Here is a 16,907-nt window from a genome sequence, read left to right on the forward strand (position 1 = left end):
TGTCAATGGGTTAAAATGCCGACAATCACTTGAAACTTTGTATTATAGGTCTTTCTGTCAGCTGTCTACATAGGAAAATTGAAATTAATTCTCGGAAACACTATCAAACAAATACACAAGATAAAAACGAAACATCTTGAAACTGTAATAAAACCAATTATCGAAACACCACTAATTACAAACAGCGAAAGACTACCAAAAATACACTTACTGACACGCTTCTGAAAAGATACACCGAAACACTAACAAATACATAATCCTAAACACCACCAAATATATTCGGAAACTAAACCACGGATATACTCCGAAACACTAACAAATACGTAACCCTAAACACCACCAAATATATTCGGAAACTAAACCACGGATATACTCCGAAACACTAACAAATACGTAACCCTAAACACCACCAAATATATTCGGAAATTAAACCACGGATATACTCCGAAACACTAACAAATACATAATCCTAAACACCACCAAATATATTCGGAAACTAAACCACGGATATACTCCGAAACACTAACAAATACGTAACCCTAAACACCACCAAATATATTCGGAAACTAAACCACGGATATACTCCGAAACACTAACAAATACGTAACCCTAAACACCACCAAATATATTCGGAAACTAAACCACGGATATACTCCGAAACACTAACAAATACGTAACCCTAAACACCACCAAATATATTCGGAAACTAAACCACGGATATACTCCGAAACACTAACAAATACGTAACCCTAAACACCACCAAATATATTCGGAAACTAAACCACGCATATACTCCGAAACACTAACAAATACATGATCCTAAACACCACCAAATATATTCGGAAACTAAACCACGGATATGCTCCGAAACACTACAATGGCGCATTGAAAGAAAACCAATGAAATACATCGAAACTCTACAAAAAACATACAGAAACGAAACACCACAAAATCATACGGAAGTGAAACTATAAAAATAACCCGAAACACTACAAAAACATACAGAAACGAAACTATAAAAACCGAAACAGTACAAAAACATACCGAAATGAAACTATAAAAAAAACCGAAACGCTACAAAAACATACGGAAACGAAACTATAAAACAAACACCAAAACTCTACAAAAACATACAGAAACGAAACTATAAAAAAAACCGAAACAGTACAAAAACATACGGAAATGAAACTATAAAAAAAACGAAACACTACAAAAACATACGGAAATGAAACTATAAAAAAAACGAAACACTACAAAAACATACAGAAACGAAACTATAAAAAACCGAAACAGTACAAAAACATACCGAAATGAAACTATAAAAAAAAACCGAAACAGTACAAAAACATACGGAAATGAAACTATAAAAAACACCAAAACTCTACAAAAACATACAGAAACGAAACAACAGAATACACCGAAACACTACAAAATATACGGAAACGAAATCACTAAATTACACTGAATATCTAATAAACCATACGAATACGAAACCATAGAAATACACAGAAACACTACAAATATATTTACGGGGAGAGAATCACCTCAATGGATTTGGACTACTACCAATTACATTTTATAACGCTCCTAGACTCCATGTGATTTTTTTTATGAAATATGTACGTTTTTTTATCTCAACGTTCAGAACGAACAAACTGATTTACGGAAAACTGTATCTCTTGCGCTAGGCCATTAACGATAATAAACAATCGGTTATCAACTAAATGTTCAGGCTTCTGGTTACATTGAAGTAAACCATCCCAAGGTATCGTCGCACGACAATCATGCCAGACCTTGTTAGCTTTGTGAGTTTAGTTGTTTAGGTTGTAAGGTTTAGTATATGGCCGGAGATTTAACATCATCAAGTCAAGACACGTCACTGGTCATCCGAAAGTTTGCGTATCTAGTGATTAGCATTGTGTCAATTTGCTATGAATGTTGGTTTTTGATTACCAAAAATGTACTGAAGTCTATTTCAAAATCTACAATCGTCAGTTGAAATATGAAAATGATCATAACAATATGCACATAATATTGTCGTAAACATGGTAACTGACCCAATATTTGACAGCCGGGTAGTCGATGTATAGCAATATCGCACACAACGCTCCTAAGATATGCGCATAAAAGCGTTAGAAATTACCAACAACAATTATTAATTTCAGTGTACAAAGTGAACAAAAAGTTTTTATTTCTTTTTTTAATTTCATATCTATATAACCCAATGTATACCATTCATATATACATCGTGATGTGGTGTCCAATTCGTTTGATATATAGAATTTATCGGTGAAAAATATCACATTTGTAAATTTGTGAAATCAAGTTTTGCATTTTAATGCAGTAGTGTAGATGATGTCAACATATAGTTGATTTAATTAAAATCGTGATGTCAAGTACACAGAGGACATCCGGGGATTCTTTTCGATGTCGTCTGAAATGGTTCAATAAGGTAGGCGTATTAACAGAGGATAAAGATAGTGATACAGACTGAACGTTGGTGTAGGAACACTTGATCACTTACAGCACTGTTAGACTGGTGATTTGGAAGTCCTGGTTCTTAGTGAAGCCAACAGGGGGAGGGGGTGGGGGATATTGGAGAAGATCAAACATTGTATGACACCGCTACGTTGTAAACTTTCCGAAGTAAATTGTGCAAGATGATGGATATATTCACTGAATTTTTATCAGTACTACCATTGAAGCTGGATATTCAAAATACTATGTGTTTGATGTCGGAAAACACATTTTTTTTCAAAACTAGCATGACATGTTTATTTTTGGTGAATAAACACGGGGACGATATCGAGACGGTTTCTCCAATTGCAACACCAGAAATCTTACCATATCTTTGATTCTTATTCAACAAACTTATTTCCCACCAAACGTAAAGATACTTCATTCAAAAAGTTGTCAAAGTTATCATTTTATGACATGTGAAAAACAAATTAGAAAAATTAGAACATGATTGACATAAGAGACAATCACACCATTGTCCGGCTGGCATTTTCACACATGATCACGGGTTACATCAGTTCATCGAGTTTGATAAGTATTAATGGCACATGAGAAAACACATGTTAATGTTTGTACCAGTGATATGGTCCCGACGCCAGCGACATTTTCATATATCTCACTGTTCTCAGGACCAGCAGCTTCAACACATAGCGACCATTGTTTCGCTGAGACATAAAAAACTTCACCGAGTCAACCAGGTATTAACCTTTCAACAGTCGTCCTACAGCATAATTACCAACGTAATTAGCTCTAATTCACACGTCAGCCGTAATTACCATTTATAGAGTATGATAAGGACAGAGGTCAAATTAATAGCGTTTTAAACAGACATTATACACAACATGTTGTATGGGAGAGTCATATTTTCTCAAATGAGAACGAAATAATGACATCTCCCCTGTCTATATTAAATATAGCACAGCTATCAACTGTTTTAAATCATTCTAATGCTATTAATTTACTCAGATATGTACAAATAACGCCTATAAATGATCACATAAACGAGATTACGACTGCTTGTGGATCACTAGGTTCCATGTCAACAGGAGTGCACCCGTTATACCGACTGCAGTCCTTAAGTACAATACATCCATGTTATTTTATCCATCGTAACGGACTACATATCTATATTCAACTCAAAATAAAAGTTTTATTCGGGATTTTAATTCTGTAGACGCAAGTCGTAAATATGGTAAAGGATAGTGTGGAGCTTGTCATCAGGATGTCACCTTTTTACTTTATCTATTTATGTGGTACTTATGTATCAGATCACCGGTCTCACACCCGTGTAGCCTCATACCTCCTCGAGATATCTACCAAGATCGTCAATTCAAAAACGGAACTCTTTTATGTGTTTTGTGGTAATAGAATCGGGTTGCTTTCTTCTAATTATTAGCTATAGTAACAACGGGCATTTACGATCTAACAGGTACTTGTGGGGTATAAATGAGAAGGCAATTCTCTTTTTAAGAAGGGGTATTTATTGGCAGTTAAAGGGAGAAAAATACAAAGTGATGCGGGACCTCAATTAAATATCAATCAAAAACTCTAAATGACAAGGTTATGGGGTCGACGTCTACGAGGAGCAATAAAATGCAGACCACGTGACCAAAACGTTGATATCTGAGAACACCTGCAGAATGTAAGGTAATACATTTAAAGTCTAGAAAGAACCTGTAATTAGTCAAGTTTTTTTTACGTAAAATTCCTTGAGAATGATATTTGGATTTTTTGTTGGTTTAAGTGGTGTCTTACTAATTGTGTCACCCTACGAATTGATTAGTATATATCAATACACTGTACTGTGGGTTTTTTTTATTCTAATTAATGAACATATTTAATCATTGTTGTCTAATCTGATCATATACTGTTGATACAGGACAAAGTGAAGTGCATGCCTTTGGCTTCAATGATAATTTGTTGAGGATGAATTCCTCCAAAGTATAAACAAAGACACAAACGTTTCTTGTGAGTTGTTCCCCGTCTGTACCGCTCTCGTCCCTCCTTTCTTTGTTTGTGTTTACGGCTTCCTTAACTCTCTTTGATGGAAGGAAGATTTTCAATTTCCCTGGGTCACACATACCGTGTGAAAAATATACCAACTGGCACTTAGCTAAACATTTTTATAAGCTACAATTACATCGGAAACATTCTGAGAGGAGAGCGAGAAGATGTTTTTAGAGGGTTTCTTACTGGATGTAAAACTCGTTGGAATTTAAATTGAAACCTCACAAGCCCGGTAATTACATTGGAACGGGATAAGGTTTAGGTTGTATGTTAAATTTGACATAAATCAAGAACTTGGAGTTGAATCACATGGCCCGATCTTAAAACCTTCCACCTGTCTGTGCTGGCTGGATCACTGACATGCTTGTGTTCTCTATATATCTCCTTCGTTCAAACAAAACTAAGATATTGATTTTTTTAAACGTGACTAACAGATTCACAAGATATACATGATACCACGGGATGTATACAGTCTAATGTAGTTTTAGAAAAAAAGAAATGTCTTAAATAATTATAAGATGTCTGTCTACACACAAACGTTTGTGTAATCCACTGAGGCGCTTTTGATGTACAAATATACGGATATACAGACGAACGGCGAATGATTCTCAAACCGGAAAAGCGAAAGCGGAAGTTATTTTTGTATATATATTTTTCTTCGACTGTGTAGTAATTTGTCATACAAGAGATCCGGATTGGATTAAAGCTTCCGAACTTTACTATAAGCCTGTACATACTATATGATGATGTAAACAGGGGGAATACTAAAGCATAATATAAACTGATTGTGTAATCGGAACTGACAGTCCCGTTAAGACGAATACAAACTATTAACTCGGATATCCGGAGGAGAAAGCGTTATCTGCGTCGTAATAGTGAGGGCAGATAAAGTAACACAATAGTCACGAGGTGTGAGATACAGAATCGGAAACGACTAACTGTATATCGTACCCGAAAAATCTTGCACGTAGTGGCTAATATCTGCCATTGAAAGTCGTGTTATGACGTCACACACAGCGGTGTTACGGCCACACCTCCGGATGATGAGCCATCAAACAGTAGTTCCGACTTTTTTCAAAAGATGAAACATTTCCGAAACGTTCTCACTTTAAAACATGTACATAATACAACATACGTCGACAGGTGAAGCCGCTGTGTTCGGCAGGGCATACACTTTAAATAAATAGAATTCGTATAGCTCCTGTGAAAACATAAAGATATGTTACATATAATGCACACGTGTTTCCGTAAAGTAGAATCGCTGTGCTTACGTGTAGAACGAGCTGTGTGACCAACAAACGGTCCTTACGAAACCGTTACTGACAGCGGGTAACACAGTTTTACTGTCGCCTTCAAAAGACTACAGCTGGCTATAACATTCAACATTTAGAGGTAAATAATAGATTCATACAACAAGACTTTGTTCAAGTGTCGCTCTGAAAATAAAATTGTGTAATAAGTACAATAAAGATGCAAGACTTTTAAGATGCCCAAGTATCTCCTGTAAACACACATTGCTGCTTAACCTCGTTGTTAGATAATGATAAAACACCAGATTTTCACCTCTGATGGTTTTAGAAAAATATCAGCTGACACCAAGGGAGGTAAGTACGATACAAGACTTGAAATTTTACCGAGATCCAGGATAACATCACTTACCACACACTCAGATCACATATAATCGCATACCACACACTCAGATCACACACGGAAAGGTATCACAGAAACTAGATTACAAATGTCCGCCAAATATAAACATCGATCGCAATTTCCCGAGAAACACCAGAACGTACTTCACACCCTTAAGAACACGCCAAACAAAAAACGTATGTATGAACACACTGCTGTCAAACAAGAAAGTGTATATATCACACACCGTTCACAGATGTCCGTCAAACAACGACACATACCACACACACCACGATCGCTACCTTCCGTCAAACACGGGAACACATCACACGTGTTCCGCTCACAGCTGTCTATGAAACACGGGAACATATCACATATGCAAATCGCAACTGCCCTTCAAACAGGGAAACGTGTATATGACATAGCCTGATCGCAACTGTCCGTTAAACATGGAAACCTTACACATCGATTACGATTGTCCGTCAAACATGGAAATGTATATCACAACCCAATCCAAACTGATCACCCTAAGTACAACTGCCCGTCAAACACGGAGACGTATTCCGATATGGAAACATTTCGCAAACATCCTAATAATTACTGTACATCACTTCGATCACAAAAATCCGGATCATTCGGCAAAAAATTTGGATATAGTAAATATCGTGTATCTATCACAATTGTCTGTCCGCGATGGCAGCGTAGATGTATCACACACCTTAATAATAAATACCCGTCACATACCAAAACGTGTCGCACACCCCCGATAGCAAATGTCCCTCGCATGCCTCTACGTGTCGCACACCCCCGATAGCAAATGTCCCTCGCATGCCTCTACGTGTCGCACATCCCTGATAGCAAACGTCCTTTACACGCCGTAACGCGTCGCACACCCCCGATAGCAAATGCCCTATACACGCTTTAACGTGTCGCACACCCCCGATAGCAAATGTCCCTCGCATGCCTCTACGTGTCGCACATCCCCGATAGCAAATGTCCTTTACACGCCGTAACGCGTCGCACATCCCCGATAGCAAATGTCCCTCGCATGCCTCAACGTGTCGCACATCCCCGATAGCAAATGTCCCTCGCATGCCTCTACGTGTCGCACATCCCTGAGAGCTAATGTCCTTTACACGCCGTAACGCGTCGCACATCCCCGATAGCAAATGTCCCTCGCATGCCTCTACGCGTCGCACATCCCTGAGAGCTAATGTCCTTTACACGCCGTAACGCGTCGCACATCCCCGATAGCAAATGTCCCTCGCATGCCACTACGCGTCGCACACCCCCGATAGCAAATGTCCTTCGCATGCCTCTGCGTGTCGTACACCCCCCGATAGCAAATGTCCTTCGCATGCCTCTGCGTGTCGTACACCCCCCGATATCAAATAACCGTCATACACTTTAACATGTCGCGCATCCCTGATAGCAAATGTCCCTCGCATTCCTCTACGTGTCGCACATCCCTGATAGCAAATGTCCTTTCAACGCCGTAACGCGTCGCACACCCCCGATAGCAAATGTCCTTCGCATGCCTCTGCGTGTCGTACACCCCCCGATAGCAAATGTCCTTCGCATGCCTCTGCGTGTCGTACACCCCCCGATATCAAATAACCGTCATACACTTTAACATGTCGCGCATCCCTGATAGCAAATGTCCCTCGCATTCCTCTACGTGTCGCACATCCCTGATAGCAAATGTCCTTTACACGCCGTAACGCGTCGCACATCCCCGATAGCAAATGTCCTATACACTCTTTAACGCGTCGCACACCCCTGATAGCAAATGTCCCTCGCATGCCTCTACGTGTCGCACATCCCTGATAGCAAATGTCCTTTACAAGTCGTAACGCGTCGCACATCCCCGATAGCAAATGTCCTATACACGCTTTAACGCGTCGCACACCCCCGATAGCAAATGTCCCTAGTATGCCTCTACGTGTCGCACATCCCCGATAGCAAATGCCCCTCGCATGCATCTACGTGTCGCACATCCCTGATAGCAAATGTCCTTTACAAGCCGTAACGCGTCGCACATTCCCGATAGCAAATGTCCCTCACATGCCTCTACGTGTCGCACATCCCTGATAGCAAATGTCCTTTACACGCCGTAACGCGTCGCACACCCCCGATAGCAAATGTCCCTAGTATGCCTCTACGTGTCGCACATCCCCGATAGCAAATGCCCCTCGCATGCATCTACGTGTCGCACATCCCTGATAGCAAATGTCCTTTACAAGCCGTAACGCGTCGCACATTCCCGATAGCAAATGTCCCTCACATGCCTCTACGTGTCGCACATCCCTGATAGCAAATGTCCTTTACACGCCGTAACGCGTCGCACATCCCCGATAGCAAATGTCCTTCGCATGCCTCTGTGTGTCGTACACCCCCCCCCCACCCCCCCGATAGCAAATATCCGTCATACACTTTAACGTGTCGCGCACATGCCCGTCACCCACATGAATATTACGTCACAAAGAATCTCAATAGGTCACAGGTAAATCGGTCACATTTACCAATTAGTCAGATATTGTATCACTGAAGGGAAACATATCACTGAAAGTCAATATGTCACTGAAGGTCAATGTATCACTGAAGGTCAATGTTTCACTGAAAGTCAATGTTTCACTGAAGGTCAATATATCACTGAAAGTCAATGTTTCACTGAAGGTCAATGTTTCACTGAAGGTCAATTTATCACTGAAGGTCAATCTATCAATGATGGCCAATGTATTAATCAAAGTAAATGTATCAATGTGTCAATTTATAAGATGTTCAGATGTTTTCTTAGGAATCCTACTCACCGTCCACAACCATCCCGACCGTCCACAGCCATCCCGACCGTCCACAACCATCCCGACCGTCCACAGCCATCCCGACCGTCCACAGCCATCACCACCGTCCACAACCATCACCACCGTCCACAACCATCCCAACCGTCCACAGCCATCACCACCGTCCACAACCATTACCACCGTCCACAACCATCACCACCGTCCACAACCATTACCACCGTCCACAACCATCCCAACCGTCCACAACCATCCCAACTGTCCACAACCATCCCCACTGTTCTCAATTATCACCACCGTCCACAATCACCCCACCTTCCACAATCACCCCACCATCCATAACCATCCCCACTGTTCACAACCATCCCCACCGTCCACAACCATCCCCATTGTCCACAACCATCCCCACCGTCCACAACCATCCCCACTATCAACAACCATCCCCATCGTTCAATACCATCCCCACCGTCCACAATCATCCAACCGTTCACACCCATCTTCACTGTCCACAACCATCCCCACCGTCCACAACCATCCCCACCGTCCACAACCACTCCACCGTCCACAACCATCCCCACCGTCCACAACCATCCCCATTGTCCACAACCATCCCCACCATCACCAACCATTCCCACCGTCCACAACCATTCCCACCGCCCATTACCACCCCACCGTCCACTACCACTCCACCGTTCACAACAATACCCACCGTCCACAACCATTCCCACCGCCCATTACCACCCCACCGTCCACTACCACTCCACCGTTCACAACAATACCTACCGTCCACAACCATCCCCACCGTCCACAACCATCCCCACCGTCCACAACCACTCCACCGTCCACAACCATCCCCACCGTCCACAACCATCCCCATTGTCCACAACCATCCCCACCATCACCAACCATTCCCACCGTCCACAACCATTCCCACCGCCCATTACCACCCCACCGTCCACTACCACTCCACCGTTCACAACAATACCCACCGTCCACAACCATTCCCACCGCCCACTACCACCCCACCGTTCACAACAATACCCACCGTCCACAACCATCTCCACCGTTCACAACTACCCCCATCGTCCACAACCATTCCCACCGCCCACAATCATCCCCACCGTCCATAACCACCCCCCCCCCCCCCGTTCACAACAATACCCACCGTGCACAACCATCCACACCATCCACAACCATCCCCACCGTTCTGAGATTCAACTGTTACAATCTTAGACCCCAAGCATTTTAGCTCCTGAAGATGTGATACATTGTGTGTTATTGCGCACACCGTTATAGATTCTCTATGTCATCGTGGACAGATTCCCCTACCTTATCTCTATCTGTAGATTGTCATACTGTGTGGGATTTTGCTAATTAGAGATTGGAGCTGGACTAAATATAAACTCATGTCTCGGTCAGTAATAAGTAACGTAACAACTGAGCCAGAAGTCATAAAGTAGAGGTTTATTGTCAATGTAGAGAGATACAATAAAAGTTACAATGATACGGTAAATAAAAAAATCTAATTAAATAAGTTTATTATGTGTAAAATGGGCCGATGTTAGAAAAGATAGCATTTCTATATAAGCAATATCTCATGTACATATGTTAATGAATTAAATTTGATAGACCTCTTTTCACAATGTTCAACTTGTGCGTGTATGTAAAAGCACCATACAAACTAAGTTATGGAACAATTTAATATTTATTGTTATTTTAATTGATATCAAAATTACTTTTTTGATCGGGCTACAATAACTACTTCTAAAGAAATATCATTGATAACATCAACGTTACTCCTCCACAGCGAGAAAGTTGAACAATCAATTAGTCTACTCCGAGATATCATCAACATTACATTCAATAAGGTGGCAGCCACGACCTGATCTTGTTGACCTTTTCGACGCTTGACTGCGCATGCACTGTGATGTCGTCAAATTTATACGACAAATAAATACAAAAAAGTCACGAAGGTTGAGCGATTTTCATTTCCCTCGACTTTCAGTAAGATTCGAATATCTTACCAAGCGAGGCCTCTGAGACGTTGAAACTTGATATTCATTGTGAATTCGATCAGTCAGACTGCACGCAGAGTTATATAACAACAAAAGACTGGATATAAACGGAGCTCCCTTCACAGTCTTCTACACAGCAATATACAAACGAGGCCCTCTTTGGCGCTGCTCGCATCAATTGACAAAATGGAAATGAGCTCGAAATCCAAAGCCTGGCTTGTTACTATGTACCAGTCTACTGGCGGTTTGTTGTGAAAAATCGTCTCGGTCAAGAAGTACCAAGCTTGATGTTTGTAAACGTGAATGAGAATTAAGATTTAGGCGACGAAATACATTCTCTGCGTATGGTTGTAACTATACGTATTTATCATATCATTGATACAAGGATAGTATATGTCGTAGTGTCTATGAAAGTGACAGCGATGCTACACGAAGCCATCATGTTTGTACTGATGAAATGTTTGTCATCAGCACTAGCGACTTGGAGATAATTGTTACGTTGATGTTGCCTTTCATATCATCAATACGATGATTGTTATCATAATTTTCATTGGTTTTCATCACGCATATCGTTAGTAGTATATAATTTGTACATGTCGCCGACAACATGAAAATTTTATGTACACAGTTTTTTCGCGCTTTTCCTATCCTCTCGGTCTGTATGGTTATTCATTTTTGTTCTGTTGGGGACCCCCTAGAGTCCACTTCTATCACCCTGAAACCGAACAAAACGCTATATATAGACACTGATAATATCTATGTGATGCTTTTGATACTGCATCGATGTAGTAAAGCCTGCGATAACGATAGTTGTTTTTGAGGTGTGTATAGATACCGCAGTATCAAAGATATTGTAACACCGTGTTTGATGTATAAAATATCCGTCATTTTTATTTTACAACGGCGTGATCGTTTGAAATGTGCAACTACCGAACACGGTGAATTGTGCCCGATTTCCTCAAACGTCTACCAGTAAGGTCATTCTCGTCAACGTTAAATTTCTTCCGAGGTACACTTTTTTTCAATCCAAGGGAGGCAACCCATACGCTTTTAACACCACGAGAATTTAGTCGGAGATCTAAATTTTCACTCCGTGTAAATTCAAAAAAGGGAAATTCTCAAAAAAAAAAAAAAAAAAACATAAATAAATAAATAAAAAAAAATATTCTTTAATAATTCTGTGTAGTCAATTGCTAAGTAATTGTACAGTGTACATGGTTCACTTGAAAACGATGAATGGGAGAACCACTTTTCCAGTCGGTATCGGAAATCGAATACATTTTGTAGAACGTCTGTGAGAGATGTATGAAATGTTATGCATGCTTCTATGAAATCATTTTACCTTCTGTATTATACGGTGTAAATATATAACCAGAAAACTCGGTAAAGTATATGTTTTATCTTTACACTAGACATGCCAATTTCAGATTGCGCAGCCTTACAATGGCTGAGGGAGAATTGACAATCGCATGTTTCTCTACCTATTCATCAGCCTCACCTTCTATAACTAAAACCCCTTCCGTGCTGGCCTTTTGTCTCTGTCGACTGAAAAATCTATTTTCCCTTCAAATCATGTCGGAATATGTAAAAGTTGTGCAATATGATTTGATTGACAGTGAACCCCGCCCATCTGAAAGTGTGCTTGGCGTGTCAGTGTTACAGGCGCAGTTTAAGCAAGAGACCAAAAGGGCTTAAGCAATCCATCCCATTATTAAATGGCTTTGTCAGAAAAAATAAAAATAAAACAAATAGCACAGTTTTTTTGACAAAAACGTGTAATAATGTTTTCAAGCTTCAGTATAATGAACTCTTCTCAGCCTTTGTTTGTTTGTTTTTTTTTTTTTTTGAAATGAAAAGAAAATGATGAACGAAAAAATGAAAGCAAAATTAAATTCTACATTCACTTTAAACTACAATGTCATAAGATTTCTAAGACATTTGACACTAGTTTTCATGTCGACATCAGAATATCAAAACACATCTAGATCGTTTACAGTAAATTTCCATAGAATTTGAACTATTGAAAATCGCCTGCAATGACGCTTAACAAGAAATAGAACACTTGATTTCAATGTACTCGCCTTTCAACTAGACGTCCGAGGTTCCTCGTACGGGCGTGTCATCTGCCCGAGCACGTGGGTTTTCTCCTATTTCCTCCCATCGTAAGGCCCCTCGCGCGCTTCCATCAGAACAACATTGATTAGTATAAGCTCATAGTAATTGTTGTAAGATAATTCTAGTTTATATCTATATACAGGGCTTCCTCGCACTTTGCACTCATCAATCTCTCTTAATTGGATTAGTAGCAAGTTGAATTTATGGTCAAACGATGGTTTCAAGATGTCGGCGAAATCGGTGTAGCTTCCCGAGGTTGTGTGGAGATAGAGTCTCGATTTTTTACTCCATTATCTGTCATTTCCGGTTCGAAGAGAATTCACGAATTTTCCGATGAAAATGACACTGAGAGGCTACCGTATATCTGTCTGGGAACGATGCTTTCCTTCGAAGGACGCACGCGGATAGGCTTTCGTACTATTCTTATGTAAATTGCAGCAGTGGCTGTTTGGATTGCGTGTGTTGAGGGTTTGCCGGGACATGACAATCTGCGTATTCGCTGGGACATCATCAGGACTGTAAATAACAATGTGTTCGGAATGGAGAAGGGGCAAATTTAATGGAAGCACATGCTAGATAATTTGCACCAGCGAGCGCATCTCCGTACGTTGTTTAAGACGAAACGGCGACGCCATGGCATATGAAATTACTAGGCCCGACTTTTCAGGGAAATTATCTTTTACCCTTCAAAGGAAAAAAAAACACACTACGATGGATTTTCGATCCAGTTCCAAACATGCTTTCAGCAGATAGTGATAATGGTGGAAATCATAATGATATAATATTCATTCGTTAATGTTGTAAGATTAAAAAACAAAACAAAAACAATTATTACATTTAATGAAAACGAGATGTGTAATTTTAGATATACCCTATCATAGATTTTTATATATGCCTGCTTCGACAATAACATCAATGGAAAATTTCCTATCATGAACTTCAGATATCTCGAAATTAACCTTTCACGGCATATATATAATCTGGTAAGTAATATCAACGAAATGGTCCAATATTGATACTGGATCCTCACAAACAAATGTTCGTTGGATGCGTGTTATAGGAACAGATATATGATGAACATAAATTACACGTATACATAGAACATAAAACAAATACAAAGGTATAAAGATAAATCGAGAGTTGTGGTGTAATTTAGGGTGTCTCGATAATTTTCTTGGCCGATGGAGGCCGAAGGCCCGTTATAACGAACAAAAAACATCCTTATTTTTTTGTATATAAAATGGTGATTCAATTAAATATATAAAAAAAATTTCATATCAATTGCGGTATGTTTCGCATTGTAATCCACTTATACTTTTTCATTTCAGTAAGTAAATTTAAAGTACGAGTGTGTTGTTTGGAGATTTAGGAAGTGAATATAATGTACGAGTGTGTTGTTTGATTGGAGATTTAGGAAGTGAATATAAGGTACGAGTGTGTTGTTCGGAGATTTAGGAAGTGAATATAAGGTTCGAGTGTGTTGTTTGATGGGATATTGAGGAAGGAATATAAGGTACGAGTGTGTTGTTTGATTGGAGATATAGGAAGGAATATAAGGTACGAGTGTGTTGTTTGATTGGAGATTTAGGAAAGAATATAAGGTAGGAGTGTGTTGTTTGATTGGAGATATAGGAAGGAATATAAGGTACGAGTGTGTTGTTTGATTGGATATTTAGGAAGTGAATATAAGGTACGAGTGTGTTGTTTGATTGGAGATTTAGGAAGTGAATATAAGGTACGAGTGTGTTGTTTGATTGGATATTTAGGAAGTGAATATAAGGTACGAGTGTGTTGTTTGATTGGAGATTTAGGAAGGAATATAAGGTACGAGTGTGTTGTTTGATTGGAGATTTAGGAAGGAATATAAGGTACGAGTGTGTTGTTTGATTGGAGATTTAGGAAGTGAATATAAGGTACGAGTGTGTTGTTTGGAGATTTAGGAAGGAATATAAGGTACGAGTGTGTTGTTTGGAGATTTAGGAAGTGAATATAAGGTACGAGTGTGTTGTTCGGAGATTTAGGAAGTGAATATAAGGTTCGAGTGTGTTGTTTGATGGGATATTGAGGAAGTGAATTTAAGGTACGAGTGTGTTGTTTGATTGGAGATTTAGGAAGTGAATATAATGTACGAGTGTGTTGTTTGATTGGAGATTTAGGAAGAATATAAGGTACGAGTGTGTTGTTTGATTGGAGATTTAGGAAGGAATATAAGGTACGAGTGTGTTGTTTGATTGGAGATTTAGGAAGGAATATAAGGTACGAGTGTGTTGTTTGATTGGAGATTTAGGAAGGAATATAAGGTACGAGTGTGTTGTTTGATTGGAGATTTAGGAAGGAATATAAGGTACGAGTGTGTTGTTTGATTGGAGATTTAGGAAAGAATATATAAGTGTGTTGTTTGATTGGAGACGAGTGTGTTGTTTGATTGGAGATTTAGGAAGGAATATAAGGTACGAGTGTGTTGTTTGATTGGAGATTTAGGAAGGAATATAAGGTACGAGTGTGTTATTTGATGGGATATTTAGGAAAGAATATAAGGTACGAGTGTGTTGTTTGATTGGAGATTTAGGAAGGAATATAAGGTACGAGTGTGTTGTTTGATTGGAGATTTGTTTAATTAAAGATTTAGGAAGGAATATAAGGTACGAGTGTGTTGTTTAATTAAAGATTTAGGAAGTGAATATAAGGTACGAGTGTGTTGTTTAATTGGAGATTTAGGAAGGAATATAGGAAGGAATATAAGGTACGAGTGTGTTATTTGATGGGATATTTAGGAAAGAATATAAGGTACGAGTGTATTGTTTGATTGGAGATTTAGGAAGGAATATAAGGTACGAGTGTGTTGTTTGATTGGAGATTTAGGTAGGAGTGTGTTGTTTGATTGGAGATTTAGGAAGGAATATAAGGTACGAGTGTGTTGTTTGATTGGAGATTTAGGAAAGAATATAAGGTACGAGTGTGTTGTTTGATTGGAGATTTAGGAAGGAATATAAGGTACGAGTGTGTTATTTGATGGGATATTTAGGAAGGAATATAAGGTACGAGTGTGTTGTTTGATTGGAGATTTAGGAAGTGAATATAAGGTACGAGTGTGTTGTTTAATTGAAGATTTAGGAAGGAATATAAGGTACGAGTGTGTTGTTTGATTGGAGATTTAGGAAGGAATATAAGGTACGAGTGTGTTGTTTGATTGGAGATTTAGGAAGTGAATATAAGGTACGAGTGTGTTGTTTGATTGGAGATTTAGGAAGGAATATAAGGTACGAGTGTGTTGTTTAATTAAAGATTTAGGAAGGAATATAAGGTACGAGTGTGTTGTTTGATTGGAGATTTAGGAAGGAATATAAGGTACGAGTGTGTTGTTTGATTGGAGATTTAGGAAGGTATATAAGGTACGAGTGTGTTGTTTGATTGGAGATGTAGGAAGGAATATAAGGTACGAGTGTGTTGTTTGATTGGAGATTTAGGAAGGAATATAAGGTACGAGTGTGTTGTTTGATTGGAGATTTAGAGTGTGTTGTTTGATTGGAGATATAGGAAGGAATATAAGGTACGAGTGTGTTGTTTGATTGGAGATTTAGGAAAGAATATAAGGTAGGAGTGTGTTGTTTGATTGGAGATTTAGGAAAGAATATAAGGTACGAGTGTGTTGTTTGATTGGAGATTTAGGAAAGAATATAAGGTACGAGTGTGTTGTTTGATTGGAGATATAGGAAGGAATATAAGGTACGAGTGTGTTGTTTGATTGGATATTTAGGAAGTGAATATAAGGTACGAGTGTGTTGTTTGATTGGAGATTTAGGAAGTGAATATAAGGTACGAGTGT

General features: G+C 39.4%; 2 protein-coding genes across 2 annotated transcripts in view; one reads left to right on the plus strand and one right to left on the minus strand.

Annotated features, from left to right (window-relative positions):
* The window catches only part of LOC132548951 (mucin-3B-like), a 70,879-nt gene extending 63,632 nt beyond the window's left edge, over positions 1–7,247 (minus strand). Inside the window, exon 1 of the mRNA XM_060212852.1 lies at positions 6,887–7,247. Coding sequence (XP_060068835.1) covers positions 6,887–7,247 — 361 coding nt within the window. The remainder of the gene's footprint in view (positions 1–6,886) is intronic.
* A 1,480-nt stretch (positions 7,248–8,727) lies between these two features.
* On the plus strand, positions 8,728–10,200 carry LOC132548952 (mucin-2-like). The gene has a single exon (XM_060212853.1). It carries the CDS (start codon positions 8,728–8,730, stop codon positions 10,198–10,200), a length of 1,473 nt encoding a protein of 490 aa, XP_060068836.1.
* The last annotated feature ends 6,707 nt before the right edge of the window (positions 10,201–16,907 follow it).

Source organism: Ylistrum balloti, unplaced genomic scaffold (genome assembly GCF_031769215.1).
Source record: "Ylistrum balloti isolate Yb309-2 unplaced genomic scaffold, AGI_CSIRO_Ybal_v1 Utg370038, whole genome shotgun sequence".
Lineage (NCBI taxonomy): Eukaryota > Metazoa > Mollusca > Bivalvia > Pectinida > Pectinidae > Ylistrum > Ylistrum balloti.

Excerpts from the sequence above, each read along its gene's own strand:
- LOC132548952 (XM_060212853.1), top strand. The coding sequence starts at position 8,728 with ATGTCACTGAAGGTCAATGTATCACTGAAGGTCAATGTTTCACTGAAA.